General features: G+C 36.7%; 1 protein-coding gene across 1 annotated transcript in view; it reads left to right on the top strand.

Moving 5' to 3' along the window:
- The window catches only part of LOC135215411 (titin-like), a 499,003-nt gene that overhangs the window by 104,892 nt on the left and 372,725 nt on the right, over window positions 1-21,386 (top strand). Inside the window, 11 exon segments of the mRNA XM_064250021.1 lie at window positions 4,787-4,970; window positions 5,430-5,619; window positions 9,495-9,608; window positions 11,526-11,703; window positions 12,165-12,349; window positions 12,606-12,755; window positions 13,033-13,178; window positions 13,691-13,881; window positions 16,851-17,092; window positions 17,795-17,905; window positions 18,577-18,783. Of these exon segments, the coding sequence (XP_064106091.1) occupies window positions 4,801-4,970; window positions 5,430-5,619; window positions 9,495-9,608; window positions 11,526-11,703; window positions 12,165-12,349; window positions 12,606-12,755; window positions 13,033-13,178; window positions 13,691-13,881; window positions 16,851-17,092; window positions 17,795-17,905; window positions 18,577-18,783 (1,884 nt within the window). The 5' untranslated portion in view covers window positions 4,787-4,800.

The raw sequence follows: 21,386 nt of genomic DNA, 5'->3' as shown, positions 1-21,386 counted from the left end.
TCTCTCTCTCTCTCTCTCTCTCTCTCTCTCTCTCTGCTTTCAAACTGAGGGGCATGGAATCTTTCCCTAAAATCTAGCTTGCATGTTCACGAGTCGTAGCCGGAATGGACGGAGAGACAAAAAAAATTATATAATCAGACTTGAGTGTTCATTATTCTCATATTGTATAAAATCAGGATGGAAATGCATCTTCGAGGCAATTCTTTTTCTAACAGGGCAAGACCATTCTCTCTCTCTCTCTCTCTCTCTCTCTCTCTCTCTCTCTCTCTCTCTCTCTCTCTCTCTCTCTCTCTCTCTCTTTGTTAGTTATTCCGAAACCAAGAAACATCTGAAAAAAGGAAATGAATAGGTTTTTAATGCCTGATCCCTGTCTCACGATTATGCTGATGATGATGATGATGATAATAATAATAATGATGATGCAAGACCTGCCGAATAAAAGGTATCGTAAAACGAGCGTTCTATGATATGTCCTAGTTTAATATATATATATATAATATATATATATATATATATTATAATATATATATATATGTATATATATATATATATATATATATATATATATATATATATATATATATATATATATATATATATCCATGCGCATTTTGTCCTTAGATGGGTTGGCTTCAAGTGGTGTTAACCTATTTTTGAGCAAATCTTTTGGGATGATGTTGCCAGTTCCTATGCCTTTAACGCTGACTGCGGCTCACCGTATAGTCGGCTGACTCAAAAGTTATATTATTCCTTGCTACAGTCAACAAAAGTACAATGAACTTATCAAGAAAAGAACATAAATCGAGCTCAGATCTTGCTGGCGAAGCGTGTTTAAGCGTTATTGACAAATACGAACCTACACTACAGCGAAGCAGTCGCATAATTATAGTCTGTCAGGTAGAATGCGGATGACACCGGCTCATCCGGCGCCAGCATTGTTTCTCAGCGTGCACCAGAACTTGCAAGACAATGGAATTCAACTTCTCGCTCGGACTTGCTAAGGTTTCTCTGATTATCTAAGAAGATTATCATTCCTTGACGTAAGGTGGTAGTACAGATGAATGAGCAATGCGCATACACACGTACACATACGTTCTACTCCGTGTTGTCAATGCCTTAGTACTCAACCTGTTATGCCTAGTAGCCCAGATTTAACGCTCTTGGGATATCAGGTTTTCTGGGATTGTGTTTTGCTACATTGGAGAAGAATTTGGCAAAATGCAATTCTTTCATTTTTTATTCATGTTTCGGATTTTAAAATCATACTCTGTTTATTACTATCATTGTTTTTAATGTTATCATTTATCCGGTCTACTGGTATGGTTATTAGCGTTGTGGCATGCCATTCAGATGTTGCGGGTTCGCGTCTCCCCCAGGGTGATGAAAAATCCATGGCTGTGTATCATGATCAGTTACTGCTGCAGCGTTAGCCTGTGTGCTTGTTCCATGTGAATATGTTTCATATATTGAAATAATAGTAATAATAATTATGTGCTGAGAAAATCGAGAGGGACGCCTGTCACTCCTGTATATAATCGGGAAACTCGGAAAAGGAGAGAATTCAGAACTGACCGTGAAATAGATATGATTACTGTGAGAGAGAGAGAGGGCAGAGCAAGGTATATATTCGGTTCACGTTTCTCTAACGCAGTTATAGAAAATGCATTTTATTTCTTTTCCTTGGGGGAGATTGCATTTTCTTGTTGCTTTAAAGGTTTCCTTCCACTGCCTTGGTGGCATAATCTTGTTTTCACATTGGCCAATTTTTATTTTCCATCTCATTTTCAAACAAAATTGTTTCGACCTTTTTTTTATTTCATGATTATAACTAGCCAGCTTTGGATGTATAATCTGTCATTATGGAAACAATTATGGAATCGTGTCTATACAACCTGTCACCATATTTGGACTTGCGCTCCGCTAAGTTAAATGGAAACAGCAATTATAAACTCATTCTTTTATAGTCCTCTTTAACTTCAACTAGCTAATGGAAATATAATTCCCATAACCTTTTTTGTAATGAAACAAAAAAAAAAAAAAAAAAAAAAAATGTGAGGAGAATGAGTGCGGCTCAAACTTGGAGGAAGCGATAGACCCAATAAGGATAGACCCAAGATGGAAGAACGGAAGAACCGAAACAGGAGAGTTCCATAACTGGGTCTTCCTCGTAGGGGGGTATTTCCCACTTTCGTTCTTTTTAGTGTACCTCCGTTCATATTCTCTTCCATCTTACTTTCCACCCTCTCCTAACTATTATTTCATAGTGCATCTGCGAGTTTTTCCTCGTTTTACACCTTTCAAACCTTATCACTGTTTCCCTTTCAGTGCTGAATGACCTCGTGGGTCCCAGTGCTTGGCCTATAACCTAAATTTTATGTTCTATAACTTGGTCTTGAAGGGAAAGAATTGGTGGATATTGTAAAATAGGAGACCTTTACTAATGCTCAGTGGAACATTCATTTCAGTGATAATACCTTATTAACCTCCTTTGTTTACGACGATCAAGTTTTCTCTCTCGTGGCAGATAGCGCCTCAGTGGCGTGATCGGTATGATCTTGGCCTGCCACTTCCGTGGCCGCGAGTTCGATTCTCGGGCATTCCATTGAGGTGTGAGAGATGTGTATTTCTGGTGATAGAAGTTCACTCACGACGTGGTTCGGAAGTCACGTAAAGCCGTTGGTCCCGTTGCTGAATAACCACTGGTTCCACGCAACGTAAAACACAATACAAACACACTCTCGTACCGGACGGAAAGATTTGTTGAAGCTGAATCAACACGTTTTTCATCAAGGCTGTTAACTATTTGTTGATTTTTCTCTTTTAACCAATTCTTTAACGCGTACTTCCAATGTAAAAGTTACCCAGATAATTCGCTCGTTATGCCGTTGGACGTCTGATCAGAGGAATGAATCAATTTTGGGTCCAGCCGGTAGTTGGTATGGTGAACTCAAGGAAATGTCAGATGGCGTCGGCGCTTACAATTCTGAATACCCGAGACGCGACGTCACGCAATGGCTAGCAACCTCTTTCTAAACATACTTGCTTGGAACCAAAACGTTATCACTTTCTTGAACCATCCCTTCAGGGGAAGAAAGGCTTGTAGGTAAAAAAATAAGATATATTTTGTATACAGCACTCTGAACATACTCATTACTCAGCTCAGTCTTCAATCTACGTTGCAGTACATTGGTATTCCATCATGTTGGAGGGTTACCTCATACGACCAGACGTCACGCAATTCCCAAGCATAATCGCCTCTCTTATAGATCTGCCTCTTTTATTTTAAGGTTTATTTGCTCGCAGAACAAACGAGAATCGCTCTCTCTCTCTCTCTCTCTCATCTCATCTCCTCTCTTTCTTTTTCTCTCTCTCTCTCTCTCTCTCTCTCTTCTCTCTCTCTCAGAGTAAATGCATTTATTTTAATTCCAAGCATGATAATAGGTTTTTCCTTTGGCGAATTATAGCTAATTGTTTTTCGCACAAGAGTAATCTGCAGTTACATATACTTTGGCCAGAAATTGCAGTCCTTTCCTGTCTTCTCATTCTCATTTTTGGTGATCCGTTTGGAGTTTGTTTCGTTGATTTTCTTTTAAATATTGCAAAATTAAAAAAAAAAAAAAAAAAATCCTTTACAGTTGGTATCGTTTTCTAAAACCAAGACTGCGGTGGGGAAAGACTATAGGTCTCATGCACCATCGGAAGGCCTGTAAGCATCAATGAAAAAACTCATAATACTGAGACATAATTTGAAAGGGCGTCTTAACTTTGTTTACTTCTCTCTTATGTTCGTCCTTGTAGAGTTAATGAGGGAATAGGCTTTTCTTTTAGAGATTTCCACATATGTTAAACATTCTATTTTCACGTTTACAGGCTATTTGTTTAAGGCTTCACTGCCATTTTAGTCTCTCATTACGGAATACACGGCTTACCTCTCCACTTGTTTTGTTTCGCTTCAAGAGATTATCAGAATGAAGGAAGGTTTTGTAATGGTCAGTTGTCTATGGAAATGTTTTTTTAATTATTTTGCCTCGTGATACCTCTCAGCATAGTCCTTTACCCTGTGAGGTTTGAGTGTACAATAATCCATAGTTTTTATATTAATTATAGTGTTTAATTGTTTAAGCAAGATTATTTCATTGGGCTTTTATACTACTAAATTTAACCGCTTACTAAATTTTGGGTTTAGGGGTAATCGACTGTTCATCTGTTTCCATATTTTCCTTTTATCTTATTATTGTCATGCACCTAGTTTTCATTGACATCTCTAATATTAACTGGAAATAGTAATTGCACTTAAATAAAAAAAATAATCTTATTTTGATAATAAATATCACAAAACCAAAACTTTCCTTACTTCTAAGACTGCAACACTCGTGACTTTTATGCGTGTTCTGCTTATACAGTTGAATATTTAAGTTATTTCAGTGCAGTAGTCAAGGTGTAATGTTAATGGAGAACGAGAATGCGAGTACTGTGAAACCAAACTTTTTCACGTTTTCGCCTTCGGTTCTACCTAAAAAAAAAATACGTCATGATTAAGAACGTAAATTACATTTCTTGTCGAGTTCAGCTCATTTACACTTTTTGTCTACTTAAGGGCCGGTTTAATTTTCTTACAGTCCTATTTAAGGGACGCACCTCCATTTAAGAACGCAACTTTGGGATGCATGTCTTGGCGAGTCAGTTGTTTTCACCTTTATTAGTATTTTGTTAATTTTTATCTGTTGTAGATTATTGTATAATATCTTTAATAGTTACTCCTTCTAATATTCGTTTTCTTTTTCAGAAATGTAACAGAAAATGGGAAGCAGTGAGTGGGAGGGGTTACTGGAGCGTCGCTTGGCGATACTCCCAGGATCACGAGACCCGGGGGGCGGCCCTATACTGGTCATTCCATTACCCCAAGACCCGTCATGTCATGACGTCGGGAGCATATCAGCCACTGTCAAGTACCTGAAAACGATACCTAGGTAATTGGTAGAGTATCTTTTGATGGTTTAAACATTGATGAAAAATAGTAAAATCAAGGTCCTTTTGCAAAACGTTTGGAAATCGGAACTCTATTCCAACTGAAGAAACTAAATGTCTAGATACCTTTTAGGCGATGTTTTATGGTCAGGATTTACCGGTAGATTTTGAATGACTTGAAATGTCGTTTTCCTCTTACTGCATTCTATAGTTATGCAATGTGTCTCTTATTTTTAATTGTTTTTATATTATCTATTCAGCAACGTATTACTTTAAAAAAAATAGCCTGCCAATTCAGTGTTGTGAATTTTATCCAGTAGAAATCACCCGTCTAAAATCTGCCAGATCTGCTTGTTTCCTTCACAAGCAACCTCTAAGGAAACTTCATTCCCTAAATCTTCAGACCTTCATTTTATTTACTCTACCTGTAATCACTAACCAACCTCCACCCTCTTCTGCAGCGTAAGTTCGAGAGAGAGAGGATGGGTTGTTATCGTGGACGCTCGCGTGTGCCATTACCGGCTCGTAAAACCTACCGTGAGCACCATCAGGGCCACACTGGGTTACATCAGGCACCTCTTCGTGGTCCGCCCCGAAGGTTTCTGGGACAAGCAGAGGGTCGACTGTAGGAAGAGCGAGGTGGACAATCAGGTACGGGAGGAAGTCACGTGATTTTATTCGTTTGTTGGGTCTACAGCGGGTTGTACATTTGTATATATGAATTATTTGTTATGAACTGATTTTATAATTACCTCCGGTTCTTGGTCAGGTGATATAAAATTTTTTAATGTATTCTATTCATTTGGCCTTTTTCAACAATAGAGGCCGTATTTATATTAAAATGGTTGTCTCCCTTTCAGAGAATACTTTCGTTTTTACGTCTTTTCTCAATATAAGCTTTGTTAAAAAGCAGTTGTTTGTATATTAAGTTGATCTAAGGCCAGCACTGGGTCCTTCTCAGTGTGCATCCCCTATTTCATGAATAGATGAAAGTTTTATAGATACATAACTTTTACATTTTTAGTAGAAAAACTGTTATTATAAAATGGTTGTATGCCAATACAAGCCCTTGGTCAGTAAGCACCCAGAATTTGACTAATATGTGAATGATATTTCATCTATTATGCATTTTTCCATCTTTTGGGGGAATTTAAGAAATCGTTTAATTATATTTGACTGCATTTCTCAGTGCGGCTTCCTGGTCAATAAGTACTACATACTTAACAAATACATATTTTTTATTCATTTCTGTATATTGTTTTTGAGTACAAGAGATTGTATGGTAAATTAAAACTGGCCTATCGGATGAAATGTCCCTTGTTCAGTTAGCCACTCGCATTTGACGAAAAGAACTCGGAGAAAGACAAACTTGATATAATTGTAAATGAATTTGTCAAGCGATTCCCTAATCTGCGGTGAGATGAATGGCAAGATATGGAAATGCTGTACGCTTTGTGCTTCGTTTTTTCAGCTCTCAGTTCTAAAAATATTTTATCAAGGGAGTTATACAAACGAAAAGTAATGGATTAAATTGAGGGGTGAGAAGGATGTCATTTCAATATAAACCTTTATGGAGATTGAGTTAACGTTTAAAGTATTTTTATTTATAGACTTTTTATATATATATTTTTTGTACATTACTCAAGTCCGTACTCCTTCCTTCTGCCACGCTTTGGAGATTTCTTAATGACTCTGTTTTTGGTGAGTCCGACTATTTCCTTTTTCTTGTTTTCACCGGACCTATGGTTGGCTGTCCCCCATTTTCTTCTAAAAAAAAATCATGTCTGCAGTGCTAATCCAAGCTCTTGCAGTATGTGCGTTTGAATGCCCTGAATTTGGATAATGCAAGGAATATTCAGGAGTTGCAGACGCATGCTTGACATGCCTACTGATAAACATTAAGAGCAGTAGCCCATTTGGAGTCAAGTTGTTTTTCTTATACATTAAAACCTCGTTGCGGAAGTTGCATTTGACCATTCTATAGAGTCATCTTCGTCATCAGCAGCAACCTCTTCTTTTTCATCTGCACTCATTGTCTACCGATCAGTTGTACGTAGTATTTTATGACTGATTTCTGTCGGGGGCTTGAAAGGGATGATGTTGTCATGTCATCCTGGCTGGCATTCACGTGCGTGTGGAAGTAAGTGTCTGTTTGAGCACAATAACTGAAGTTTTTGTAATGTCAGCTTGACTAGACATCTTGAATTTGTAGGAACTTGTCTCTGTAGAGAATAGGGAACGATGTGATTGTGATATTTTGACAGGGTATCTTACATAAGTGGAAACTTGTCTCATTCTGTAGAAGACGACTTGGTTGTCATGTCTTGATCTGATGCCTTACATGATGAGGAATGTCTTTTGCAGTGTAGGACATAGGTTTTGATAATTTTGACTATTCAGCTTAGTATATGTGGATACATGTCACATTTTGTAGAGTTATGTCGTATTTGTCATAGCTTGACTGGATGTCTGTAGATGTTTTTCTAGAGCTTGGCATGATTGCGATAATTTGGCTAGGTATCTCATTATGTAGAGCACGACATCCTAACTAGGTATCTTGCGCAAGCGGAACTATGTCTTAATCTGTAGAGCATGACAGGATTTTAATAATCTTGATTGAATATCTTAGTATATCTGGAAACTTGTCTGTTTTTGTAGAGCAAGATGTGTCTTGATAGCTTGACTGGTTCTCTTATACGTATGTGTGGAATCACGTTTCGTTCTGTAGAGTGCAGCGTGATTTGTGATAAACTGTGTATTTTGCATATGTGTAAACTTGTCTCTGTCAGTAACGCATAACGATATTGTTAGAAGTTAAGTATGTACCACACACATGCTTAAATATGTCCTTCTGTAGGACACGCATGATTGTAATGGCGTTTTTAGGTTTCCTATCACTATTATTTTATAATAATTTTTCATTTTAATTTTTATTGATAATACCTTTCCTCCTCTGCATTCCTTTGTGCATTGATCCTTCAAATTTTCCTCATGTTCTCCCTACAATATATTAGTTTTTGTGGTTATGACTAAAAACTACCGAATGACATTCATAGATTCTGGTAAAACTCGTTTATGAACTTGTTCTTAAACTTGATATGGAAATTCGAGAAAGGTGAAGTTAAAGTTTGGACAGCTGTGAGAGAAAAGACGAAAAGTAATGGATGAAATGTAAAAGGCGGAAAGCATTGCAGAAGGGAGGCGGTAACCTTAGGAATTCCTACATAGGATGTCGTGTTCGACATAATGAGACGTTTCCACATATGCAAGATACCTAGCCAAATTATCGCAATCATGCCAAGCTCTAGAAAATGAGAAATGATTCCACATCTACAGACATCCAGTCAAGTTATGACAAATACGACATAACTCTACAATATGTGGCATGTTTCCACATATACTAAGCTGTATAGTCAAGATTATCAAAACCTATGTCCTAAACTGCAGACGAAGACATTCCTACGTAGTTATTGTGATTTCATCCTTCCTTTTGATAGTGAAAGACAACTTTTCAGGTTTTCATTATTTCTAGGATTATTTCCGTTTCGCCGACACATCTGTTTACCTTATTGTTGCCGTGGTGGGTAAGATTTACTTTTGGAATTATCTCGGGTATATTTGAATTTTACAAATCTGTGCTAAGAAACGTACCCTCGGAGATAAAACGGTGTTTGTATTTACGTGTGTGATGTTCGTGTGACGTGCACTAATGCGCGCGCGCGCACACACATGTATAATTTACATACATGAATACACAACATATATATATATATATATATCTATATATATATATATATATATATATATATATATATATATATATATATATATATACGTATAATGATATATAAATACATATCAGTAGGTGCAAGGGGAAGGATCAATCCTTTATTTCTTCCTAAGTACTTTACTATTGCTGCAACGTTTCAAGATGTAAAAGTCCCATTTTCAAGCTATAAAAAGAAGACAAACGTTGAAATAACAAACACAGAATAAGAAATAAAGGTTAAAAAAAGTTATCAAATAATAACTAACGACAAGTACAAAAAATAGAAGGAAGTGATTACCATAAGATGCTGAAGGCACAGACCAAGTTGACAATTCGGGCCGGTTTCAGCTTCGACTCAAACTCACGAGAGATCCAGAGATGTTGAGGAAGACTGGCTTTATCTCTGGAACGAGTCGTTTAATGAAGAGTGATTCTAAGATTGCTAAGTATTGTTCGTTAGGAGATTGACCTATAATTTTGATATGGTTTTATGGCTAGAAAATGAGAATGTTACGTCTTAAAACGCTGTAGTAATAATAAAGTCACTCTTAGAAAAGGAATAAAGATTTATCCTTCACCTTACATCTACTGATATATATATATATATATATATATATATATATATATAATATATATAGTGTGTGTGTGTGTGTGTGTGTGTGTGTGTGTGTGTGTGTATTATATATTACTAATTCATGATTTCTTTTGTTTGTAACCTAGACGGAAATTTTGTTTAAAAGTTTTTCATATATTGCAGCCCATATACGTGAGCGTGAGCAAACTGACCAAATACATGGAGTTGTCGCAGCTTCCGATAGAACTAGGAGGGACCTTGGAGTACGACCATCAAGCTTGGTTGAAAACACGAAAGGTGAGAGAGAGAGAGAGAGAGAGAGCCTGAGAGAGAGAGAGAAGAGAGAGAGAGAGCAGAGAGAGACGAGAATTGCTTAATGAACAAAATTTGAGAGAGCGATTGCTCAATAAAGATTTTTTAATTTTTGGAGAGAGAGAGAGAGAGAGAGAGAGTTTTTAATCATGTCCAGTGATTTAAGTTTTCTTAGAAGTTTTAAAAAGACTTATTTGAGATGTTTCAATAACGAGAGAGAGACGAGAGAGAGAGAGAGAGCAGAGAGAGAGAGAGAGAGAGAGAGAGAGAGAGAGAGTTTTTAATGGTGTCCAGTGATTTAAGTTTTCCTAGAAGTTTTAAAGACTTATTTAGAGAAATTGTTAATGAGAGAGAGAGGAGGGAGCGAGAGAGAGAGAGAGAGAGAGCTTGCTGAATTAAGAATTTTTTCAGAGAGAGAGAGAGAGAGAGAGAGAGAGAGAGAGAGAGAGAGAGAGTTGATTTTAACCGTGCTCAATGATTTATAAGTTTTCGTAAACTTGTTAATAGAGAGAGATAGACTATGTATGAAAAAGTTTTGAAAGGTTATTGATCGACACTGAAAAATTTTGGATGTAGTCTTCTGTTTTGTTTATTTTTGAATGAAAGAACGTAAGACTAGACTAAGAAGTCTGTTGAGAAAACCGATTTTCGAAGAACCGTAGTTATGTTGACGACGCTGCTTATAAATTCTGACCAAAGACTAAACCAAGAATATTCCACCCTTCCCCCCGCCCCCCACCCATTGACTTTCCCAGTCTCGAAATAGAACTTCTAAATATGTTTACAAAGTCGGAGGTTACTGGGGTTGCCCGTTTGTTGAAATAAGCACTGCTTAAATAGTAACAAGGTTCCCTTAAGAGGTTTCATTGCCACGGCGAAGGGAATCGGGAAGCCAAGGTATTGAAAGAGCTTCTTACTTTCTAAGGTGCGATAAAATCGAGGCCTTTTTGTTTTCTGCGAAATACTAAAGTCAGGGCTGAGAATGACTGCACTTTTCCAGAAGTAATGAGTGTCATAGGCTCTCCAAAGCTCTGTGTATGTATTTATTTTAAAGATATTGTTAACTTCACTTCAGGGTTGCACTGGTAAATATGTGACTAATTGGAATTTGTTATATCCGGATTTATTTTTACGTTCTGTTTACTCAGTTTTTATGAATCTGTATATCAGTCAAGTGTTATTAGTTAGGATAATGAGTTTTCGCATGTGTTAGTAAGTACGAATTGTTTAAAAGTGATAAACGGTTAGATTTTCAGAATTTCACGTTCGTTTTTCATAATTCAGTTTTTATAGATCCGTTTAACAGCCAAGTAATTAACAATTTTATACAATGTGTATTTATTCTGACGTGAAATATGTAAATGAATCTGTACAATTGTGAATAGTATGTGGTGCCAATAATGAATCCTGTGGCACTATAATCATTCGAATTTTTTTTATGTGTTCACGTTATATTTTGTTTCCTTACCTTATTTACTCAATTATTTCGTACAGTGAAGTCATCATAATTACCATCATTATCGTTCATGATTTTCCATCAGATTTTCCCTTCTTTGGTTTTAATGCATTATAAATTGTCAGATTTTTACAGACATTGAACTTACGTTAATTTTTACCTTTCCGACATCATCATCGCCATCTTATTTCTGTTAGTGATGACAGTAATGTTGAATGCCATCGTCTTTATAATGGTAAAGTATATACGGCTTTCTTATAAGGCAATGTAAAATTAAATAAACTGCTTTCTTTGGGACGTATAATTATTTCATCCCGTTTTTTCATATCTATATTATGACAGCCATTTCCATCACAATTACCTTATTATCTGCCCTCATCATAATTATTTCAGCAGTTTGGGGGAAGAAATGACGTTTTAATTATTCGAGTATATGTCATCAACAGGCGTATGAAGAATTCGTGGATGAGTGCGAGCGCGCTCGGAGGGACCTCGAGAGCCTCCAGGCGGAGCTGCGTCGGGAGGAACCGTGCAGTAGGGCTTCCACGCTCCACGACCTCCTCTCCGTCAATACCAACACCTACAACACAATCACCGCCAGACCCGCCCTCATCTTCAACATGGGTGAGTGACGTGGCTGTTGATCAGGGTGTTATTATTGCAGCCAGCTGTTAATTTGAGTTCAATTTGCCCAGTTTTTTTTTTCTTTTTTCCACTGAGGTCAGATTTGAGAATTAGTGAATTTTTTCGTGTGTGTTTGGTTGGAGTATTAATATAAGATCTTTTTCTTTTTGTTTAACAGTTTCTGTGTTAATTTTCGAATAGCATTGTCATTGAGAAATATTACCAGACATTAAATGCACTGAAAATGTCTGCTTATTCAAAAATAAAACTTTCAGTTTGCTTTTATTGTATCGTGACAATATCATAACAGTTTGTTTATTCGTGAAATTCGTGAATGTATATTAACTCACGATGTGTGAGTTTTGCCGTCAAAAGATATTACTTAGGCATTGATAAAACTGCTTTTGAAACGTTGACGCTAGTTTATCCCGTTGTGACGCAGATTATCGTTAATATTCCAGGTCAGGAGGTCCTGAAGGTTCTCGAGATGGACGAGGAGTCAGGGTTTCGGGTGTGCGAAGGGCAAGGGGACGCTGCCGAAGCTGCATCCAGGGTGAGGGCAATGTTGCATGACCTCCACCTGCTGACAACTGCCGTCGAAGCCTGTTGGAGAAGGCTGAACACGGCTTTGGATACCTACATGCAGGTGAGAGGAACAGAGAGGATCCATTAACGTCTTAATAGGATATTTAATGACTTCATATTCGATAGGATTTCAAGGTGTTTACTATACGCCAAGTTTTTCTCTCCGTGGAGGAGTTTTTCGTTTTTAAAATGGTTGATTTATTGCAATATGGTGCATTTTTTCTAGTTATAAGGCAGGTATGTGCTGTGTATCTTCCTATTTCACATACCTTGTCAAAACCTGTTTCGTTTCTCTACCGTCTCTGTACCCCTTGCAGGTTCGAGACCTGGAATCAGAGATGAACGACATAGGGAAGTGGTTGGTCTCGGCTGGACAGACCCTTTTGGCCGAGACCAGTATCGGCACAACGACGGACCAGGCGGAGGCCTTGCTGAGAGAGCATGAAGCTATAGAACTCAAGTGCAGGGTAAATGAGGAAAGCTCTCCATAGGCCGCTTATTTTTAGGCATTAAATAATGCTTTGTTTTTTTAATGATTTAATTTTCAATATTTCGGTTTGCAGGGCCGTTCCATTGATATATAAGCATTATTTCAAGTTCTTAAATATATAAATATTTATGCAATATGATATTTGCAGTTGTAGGGTACATATGCATGGCCATTTTTAGGTGAAACAATGTGATCATGTAACCGTTTTAAGCGGCAGTTTCCTTATTTTCTCAACGAGATCAAATATTCGGTAGGAAACCTACGGTAGATGGGCTGGGCTGAGGTATCGAGTTGAAGACGCTCTTGACAGGGGTGATGGAGACCTTAGGGCTCTGGCCGATCACCGCACCACGACCACAGATCTCCGTTCTTTGAAGGACTACACAGACACCCTCGTCAGGTAGGTCCCTGGGCTCCTCTGTTCCATCTCGGTCTCGTCCCACAAAGAACGGACAACCGTCAATCTTTCAAGAATGTTTGCTTTCCTAATGTGATTTATAGGTTTATGTCGTCATTACCTTTTGCCTACAATCAGTAACGCAACAATTTCAACTGAAAAGGATATTTCCTTTTATCATATATAGGCAATGAAGTGTTATACACTAAATTCTTCAGAGAATTTAATGCTAACACCTTGCTAAATTTTTCCATTAGTGCCTCCATGACATTTACATTTTCATTTATTCAAACTTTTAATTTATTCACTTTTATCAATCACATGTCAATTTAAAGTTGAATTTATTATTCTAAATCTTATTTTTATGATTTTATGCCATATTTCAGTATTTGTTGGAAATACATTTTTACCTACTGTCGTGATTTATATGTTTTTCGCTAATCACTGCTTTCTAGCCTAAAGCACTTTTATTTCTTTCTGAATTCCATGTCACTTACACATTCGTATGTTTGCAGGACCTTCGCGTCGCGTCTCGATCGGCGTCGCACCCTCATTCTGGCGTCGGTGAGGTTCCATCGCATAGCGCACCAGATGGGTGAGCGCTGCAGCGTCCTCCTGCAGCAGAACCGCTGGCTCCCTCACACAGACGACGTCGATACGCTGAAGAAGACACTCAGGGAGCTTACAGCTAGAAAGGAGGCTATTGGTAATTTATTTCAAAAATATGTTGTGTAATTAGCAACACTTGCATACATTTGTTTCTTGAGAAAAATATTTAATTTGTAATTTTTGTTATTTTGTCAGGGCTTTATTTCGGAAATAAGTAAATTCACCAGTGAGGTAGTTTATGCTTGTGTCTAAAGTGAACATGATCACGCGTTTCACAGAAATACATCCGACTCACACCGGTTGCGACTGACCTACAAAGGTCATTAGAGAAGTTAGAACCTAGGTTTCTCAAAACATGAGGCCAACATTAGCCCCCATTAAGATCATATCCGCTGAGGCTTTATACGTAAAGAAATTTCCACTTCTATAGTATTCTTTAATATTCAGAAGGCTTTTGACATCACATGGTGATGTTCAACTCTCAAAATAAAACAATGATATTTGTGGTCACTTTGGAAGAATATGTCAAACAGCTGTCGCCTTCCTGGTTTCTCTCTCCAGAGCCAATTCACTCATCGCTTCCTAGAAATCAATAGTTCTTGTCTGTTCCAACATACCTTGGGTATTTCGCAACAGTGTTCTTTTGTCTGCAAGATAATAAATTGAGTGCTTTCAGAAATTGAGGTTTTCTATTGTTTCCATTAGGGAAAGGACTAGAGTTACTGATGAGTTATCAGAATAATTACAGAGTTCATAAAATCAAGCTGGAAAGAATACGAGTGGTTGCTGAACCTTATTGGACAGAGGAGCAGATAAAATATTCCGGAACTCGCCGATTGAGTTAGGTGTTGACCGATGTTACTACTATATATTATATATATATATATCTATATATGTATGTATATCATATATTATTATCTATATATATATATATATCTATACATTCGTATATTTCAAACTTGACCTCGTTTTGATATTCTAGATGTGTGTTTGGATCCTGCTACGGACACCAGAATTACGACAAGAGTATCCAAATATTGTGAAGACTTCGAAAAGTTAAAGAGGGTATTGTGGGTATTACAACTATATAGGCATTATATATTTATGTACATATAAAAATACACAAATGATTTATTGATGATTTGAATACTTTAAGCGACTCATTTCAGTCATTAATACATTATAAAACAATTCCGGTGGGCATTGGGAGTGTGACAACTATAGGCATTATATATTTCTCTATGTACACAAATACATGGTTTAATAATGATTTGAGGAATACTTTAAGCGGCTAATTTCATTCATTAATAGATTATATAAGAGATGTTCAGGTTGAAGTTAATTTGTTTTGGGATGTGACAAGAAAAGAGAAACCTGGGCTTATTTCAGTCGCGGAAGTGCGAAACTTATCCTAGAATACGCGAGAAAGGAGAATTTATTGCGTTGGGTATTTTTTTGTGGTGAATGTGTATGAATAAAATTACATATAGAATCTTGAACACCATAAACAATAAATGTGAACATATCATCCAGAGGTAATTAATTTCTCCCAATCTCTCTCCGTTTGCAAAAGTAAACGGATCTTTCCTGCGTATTTTCGCTTAGTCGGGGAGTAAGGCTTCAAGCTACTTTGTTGTTGGTGGTGGAAAGGGGGGGAGGGGGGGGGGTGTTAGGAAAGCCTATAAAGGTCTGAAAATCGTGTTTCGCGTTGAGTTAGATACAAGAATTGTAGGAGTGAATATTTATGATTTATTTATTAGAATGAAATTGTAAAATATAAAACTGCGCATGGTAAACAGTACAGATAAATGATTTCTAATAAAATATAGCGTATTTATTTTAATTTTCGTTGGTGAAGCAATAATCTATTTGACTGTAGATGTTAACATGCGCCTCGAGTACGCTGGAGGTCGGATCACGCATTATCACGTACATTTCATCCTCAAAAGTTAATATAGAGGTCTTTTGTATTATTTCACAAAATTCCCAATCGTATGAATAATTTGAAATATGGAATTTTCATCGAAAGCATTTTACTTATTTAAAGATTCCACTGTGTTTAAGATTGCTAATTCATAAGTAAGTGCGCTTACAAAAATCCCCTTCAACTAATGGACTTCTGTAAGTCTTTCAAAACTTGAAATTTCTATTAAATATATTTCACCTTATAAGATTTTCATATTTTAATTTTCCATTGTGTCTAGTTACTTTCTCGAAGTTACTAGACAGGAAATTGATTTTACTTGTGCTGTTTGTCTATTAGGTCTGTAACTTTCTCTTATTAAACATTTTACCCTTAAAATTCTTTTAACTCAATTTAACGTCTTGTGACCCATCGCTTAAACCGTTTTCAAAAAGATTTTAAGTATCAATCGTAGGTCATCTCGAGATTATTTACTGATGGAAATAATTCGAATGACATTATTAAGTAACGTCTCCAATATTATTTACGCTTGGAAATGATTAACAATGTCACAATAATCTACCATCTCAGACTTTGAAATCCAGAAAATAGTATCATTTCCTATTGCTTCTCAGATTGACGTGTTTAGAATTCCTGAAACTGGTATTTACGACTCGAGATAAACCTTCATCAGTCAAATTCTTAAAATGACTTGATTTTGAAAAGTCAAAAAAGTCTCTCAAATTGCTCACCTTTTACATTTTATTGCATGGGATAAGATGACTTGGCCCGTGAAATTCTTCGAATTGATTTTTTGTATTATCTTTTAGATTATTTTCAATGTTTTGTCTCACATTATCTGCTCTTACCAATACTGATTTACTATTTGTTTTTATTCAATTCTGTCTGAATTATGTTGTTTCAGGGTATTTGTCCATAGAGATCCGGGAAATGGTGTCACTCTGTACTGTCTTAGGTTATTTACCTTTAGAGATCATTGAAGTGGCAGCCTTTTGTATTGTTAACAATAAGTAATGCATGAGTATGCAATCCCTGTAATCATTTGCATTGTCTGAGGTGATTTACCTTTAGAAACCCTTAAAACAAAAGATGACCTAACCTTAGAAATCATGAAAATGACACCACTTTGTATAATCACTCAGATTACTTAGCCTCGGAGGGCACAAGGGCGGGAGAGAAGCTGCTGGATCTGCTGACGGTGGGGGTGAAGGACCTCTCGGGAAGGGACGTGTCCCCAGACTACTCGAACGAGCTCAACCACGTGCACGCCTTGCTCACCTCCTTACACGAGCATTACGCACGTGCGGCACGGCAAGCCGACCTGCATAAACTCAGGCTCCAGCAGAATATTCAGCTTCTCACCTGTCACAGAGATGTCAAGCAGGTAAATAGCGTGTTAGCAGAATGTCTTAATTTTATTTCTCTCAGAGAATGTAATCTAAAAAACTCTTGATTCACAAAGCTGCGGTTGTGTTGCAAATTTTTGTGTTGTCGTAGGAGCATATTTCCAAGGTTTCCATCATATGAATGATAATTTCTTGTTGCCAATTCAATAGAAAACGTCAGATTTTTCAGTTTACCATACTGACAATGCAGTGTTCATAAAATTTCCAAGCTGTCACTGTGCATAACTTATCCAGACTTTAACATGGAAATCCGTCCGTGTAAAATGGCATAGTGTTACGAGATTCCGAATTGATATAAGATAGATTTTAGCCATTTGTCTGTATAGGATTCAATAATATTTCAGAAAATGTATTTATAATATTTAAATATTTATGTATAATTAAATAAAATATGAACTGATACTATATAGGAGAGCAAAGTGAATAACAAAGCAGAATTGTAAGGACAGGAAGAGCTTGCAGTACGATGGCATAGGTATTTATTATTAGAAATTACTGTGCAATACTTAAAATATGACCTGGGCAAATGGAAAGAGGGGGCGTTGACCAATATGCATTGAATATATGAGGAGCAGAGCTTTGGACTGACGTGCGTCCGCTTTGTGAAATGAAATATCCATGAACAACATTTGTTTCGTCACTACAGATTTTACAGTTAGCTAATGATTTGCTTTTTGCAGGCACACAAGTGGTTGAAGGCACTGTTGGAAGCACTCGTAAAAGCGCACTCTCACGTGGGGCGCTCTTCCGAAGAAATCAGAAGGCTCAAGGCTGAGCACCAGCATTTCCAGGTAATATTTGATTGATTTTGTATAGCATACTGGAGTTGCATTCCAGGTCATAACCACGATCCTTAGGATTTCAATATTTCACCTTCATACACAAGAGAGGATTACTATGGTAATGTCATTAATTGTGACTTATGCTGTTGAGACATTTTTGATAATGGTGTAGTATTTAGTTAAGGAAAATAACACGTAAGGATATAAATCTTGTGATATTAGTTTTTCTGATTTGTTCAGAACGTTAATTACACTTTTGTTTGTAAGATATAGGTTTAATTGCATTACAGACATTTCCATGTTTATTCAGGATCCCGGACAAATATCTAAGGGACTGTGATACATTTTGACAGTTGATTTTTTTGTCTGCCTTAAAAGATATTGCATTTGGCTTTTTCATCCATTGTTCTCACTCAGTTTTAGTGGCCGCCCCCCCTCCCTGTTTAAGAAGAAATTCTTAATGCCAGCTACCGATATTAAAATGACTCGGTGATTTCGAATGAACAAATTTTGTAGATTATAAGCCACATCTTGATAAACTTCCTTATTATAGCAATAATTTGCGTCTTGATAAACTCTGTTAGAATTAAATTCACGTCTTATGTACGTTTTCTTTTATAAACATCACAAATAAGAACAAAAAGGTGTATGGACGATTCATTATTAAATCCCTTTTACAGGAGACAGCCGCAGGTACCTTTGAGTACGGATACGAGTCAGCCAGGGCGGCGCTGCTGGTTGAGAAGTCCGCCGGAGGGAACGTCCTCTCCGAAAGTCGTCGGATGGTCAGTGATCTGGAGTTCGTATGGAAGATGTTCATCCAAGGGTCGCAAGAACAGCTCACCAGGCTTAGGGTGGCAGGAGTGTTCTTCAGGACGATGGAACAGGTATGAGAGTCTCTCTCTCTCTCTCTCTCTCTCTCTCTAGACAGACACGATGGATTGATTGAGATTCTCTCTCTCTCTCTCTCTCTCTCTCTCTCTCTCTCTCTAGACAGACACGATGGATTGATTGAGATTCTCTCTCTCTCTCATCAAGACAGACACGATGGATTAATTGAGATTGACTCTCTCTCTCTCTCTCTCTCTCTCTCTCTCTCTCTCTCTCTCTCTCTCTCTCTCTCAGACAGACACGATGGATTAATTGAGACTCTCTCTCTCTCTCTCTCTCTCTCTCAGAGAGTAGCCATCTTGCTTGGTGAGACGTACCCGCGTGAAGTCAGATTAATCAACAGATATCACAAGTTTAACATACGACTAGAATTTGAGAAATATCTAGAAGTGTTCGTGAACTATCGGTGATAAGATTAGTGTGAAAATAGTAGGATAAAGCGTCTTCTAAGTTAGTTTATCAAGTGAAATACTGTAAATCAGAACAAGATGGCAGTAAGTTCCAACTGCGGGAAGAGGTGGCGTAATTTAGCTTGCTTGGCGGATTCGCAATACGATGAGGTAGCAGGAAGGGAACTGGCATTTCTCATCTATGAAATCAGCAACAGTCCTAACCAAAAAGATACAAAAGCATTCATAGATATATTAGAAGGATATAATCCTTCAAACTGGAACAAATCTAATGAAAACATCTTGAAAATAATTGAAGAAGTTCCAAATAAAATCCAAGTGGTCAAGAGACTCATAAAGAAAATATACATAAACCAACATATTCCGACAAAGAAAATGAATAAGGTGAATCTTGTGAATATCCTAATTGATGCATTAGGAAAAAGAATGCCAAAGCATGCAAACTGTGTAAGGTTTGGTATAGCATAGTCAATCCACACAAAACCTAATCAGAAATGTGCTGCATGCAACATTCCGACCCATCCACAGTGTGCTGAGGTAATGCAAGATTTGAGAAAAGATACAAGAATTTTTTTGTTCAACATGTCTATCATGGATAGACAATGTTATTAAATCAAGATTGAATGTACAAATAGTTGAGGATGAAGAAGAAGAGGAAGAAGAAGAAGAAGAAGAAAAAGAAGAAGAGGAAAACGGAAGAGAAGTAAACAAAAATGAAATGACAGAAAAAAATAAGGAAAACAAAGAACAAGATAAAAGTATGGATGCAGAGATACTCATTGATACTACATATGAGGCAATAAAGTAGCATACATACGAAGAAATAAATTACGATATGACAACAGAAAAGCAAATCCCGAAGAGGCTCTACCCAGATCTACACAATGACGGGAAAGAGGAAAAAATAGACAAGAAAGACAAAATCTGCAACCTTTTGAAAAGAGGGAATTGTTACTACAAAACATCGTAAGGTATGTCAAAACTATGAAATATATTGGTAAATGTGCATACTTAGATGGCTATGGGGATGATTGCAGAGATCTGCATCCAAAAATATGTAAAACTAAAAGAAGGAAAAGGATGTAAGTTCGACAAAAAATGCAAATATATGCACCCTGTAGCCATGAATCATAATCAAATAAATAACCAACCAAGTAATAAAATCCAAAATAAGAAAGAAACAAATAAAGAGAGAAATCAAGAATATCAGGTAAAAGAGAAAAGCAAACCACCAATGAGATATGCAGAGGTGTCAGCAAAAAATTTCAAAGCATCAGCACCGAAATTCTACTCAAGAGATAATAACTGTATTTATTATGCAAGAGGATATTGCAGAAACGGAGAAAATTGCAGATTCAGCAAAATGAATAATTATGATGAAGGAAGATCAAATATTATGGAAAAGTTGGATTTTTTAATGTCAGAATTTCTGGAAATGGAAAAAAGAACAACATACCAGAACAGGAAAGAGACATGGGAAAATCCTTATTACTACCATTATTAAATGAAGGAGAAAACACGCAAACCATCATAGTGATGAATGCGCAGGGTTTAGTTACGAGTAACTCAAAAAGAAAAATAGAGTACTTAGAAGAACTAACCCAAAATGAAAAGAAAATAGATATAATGAATATAAGTGAAACCTGGTATTCCCAAGAGACTGGGAATGATGATCAAATAAAAGGGTTCCAAACTTATAGATCAGATAGAAAAAATAGGAATCAAGGGGGAACCGCAATATATGGAAAGACAAAAAACAAGGAAAAATATATGAGAAATATAGTAACTCAGAAGTGAACTAATAGCGGTAGAATTTGAATCTGAAAATTGATGAAACATAGTAATATATAGACCTCCTAATACTAAAGAGTTTGACTTAATAATTGAAAATTGGATGATATATGTAGAAATCACAAGGACTGGACTATTCTCCTATCTGGTGACTTCAACTTTCCTTTCGTAGAATGGAAAGAACGAATAGGAGATTGTGGTTGTACTTATACATATAAAAAAGAGAGTAATAGTAGTGCAGAAGATAAGAGGCAATTTGAAAAGCTATTAGATATGCTACTAGAATACAACATTCAACAAGTAAATCACCTGCCAACAAGAAAGGAAAATACTTTAGACCTAGTATTTGTGAACGAGATGAATTATGTTAAAGAAATAATAGTTTATAATGCGAGTAT

The sequence above is a fragment of the Macrobrachium nipponense genome, chromosome 19 (assembly GCF_015104395.2).
Source record: "Macrobrachium nipponense isolate FS-2020 chromosome 19, ASM1510439v2, whole genome shotgun sequence".
Classification (NCBI taxonomy): domain Eukaryota; kingdom Metazoa; phylum Arthropoda; class Malacostraca; order Decapoda; family Palaemonidae; genus Macrobrachium; species Macrobrachium nipponense.
The sequence above is the reverse complement of the archived record's forward strand: the minus strand, read 5'-3'. Positions and strand labels throughout refer to the sequence as shown.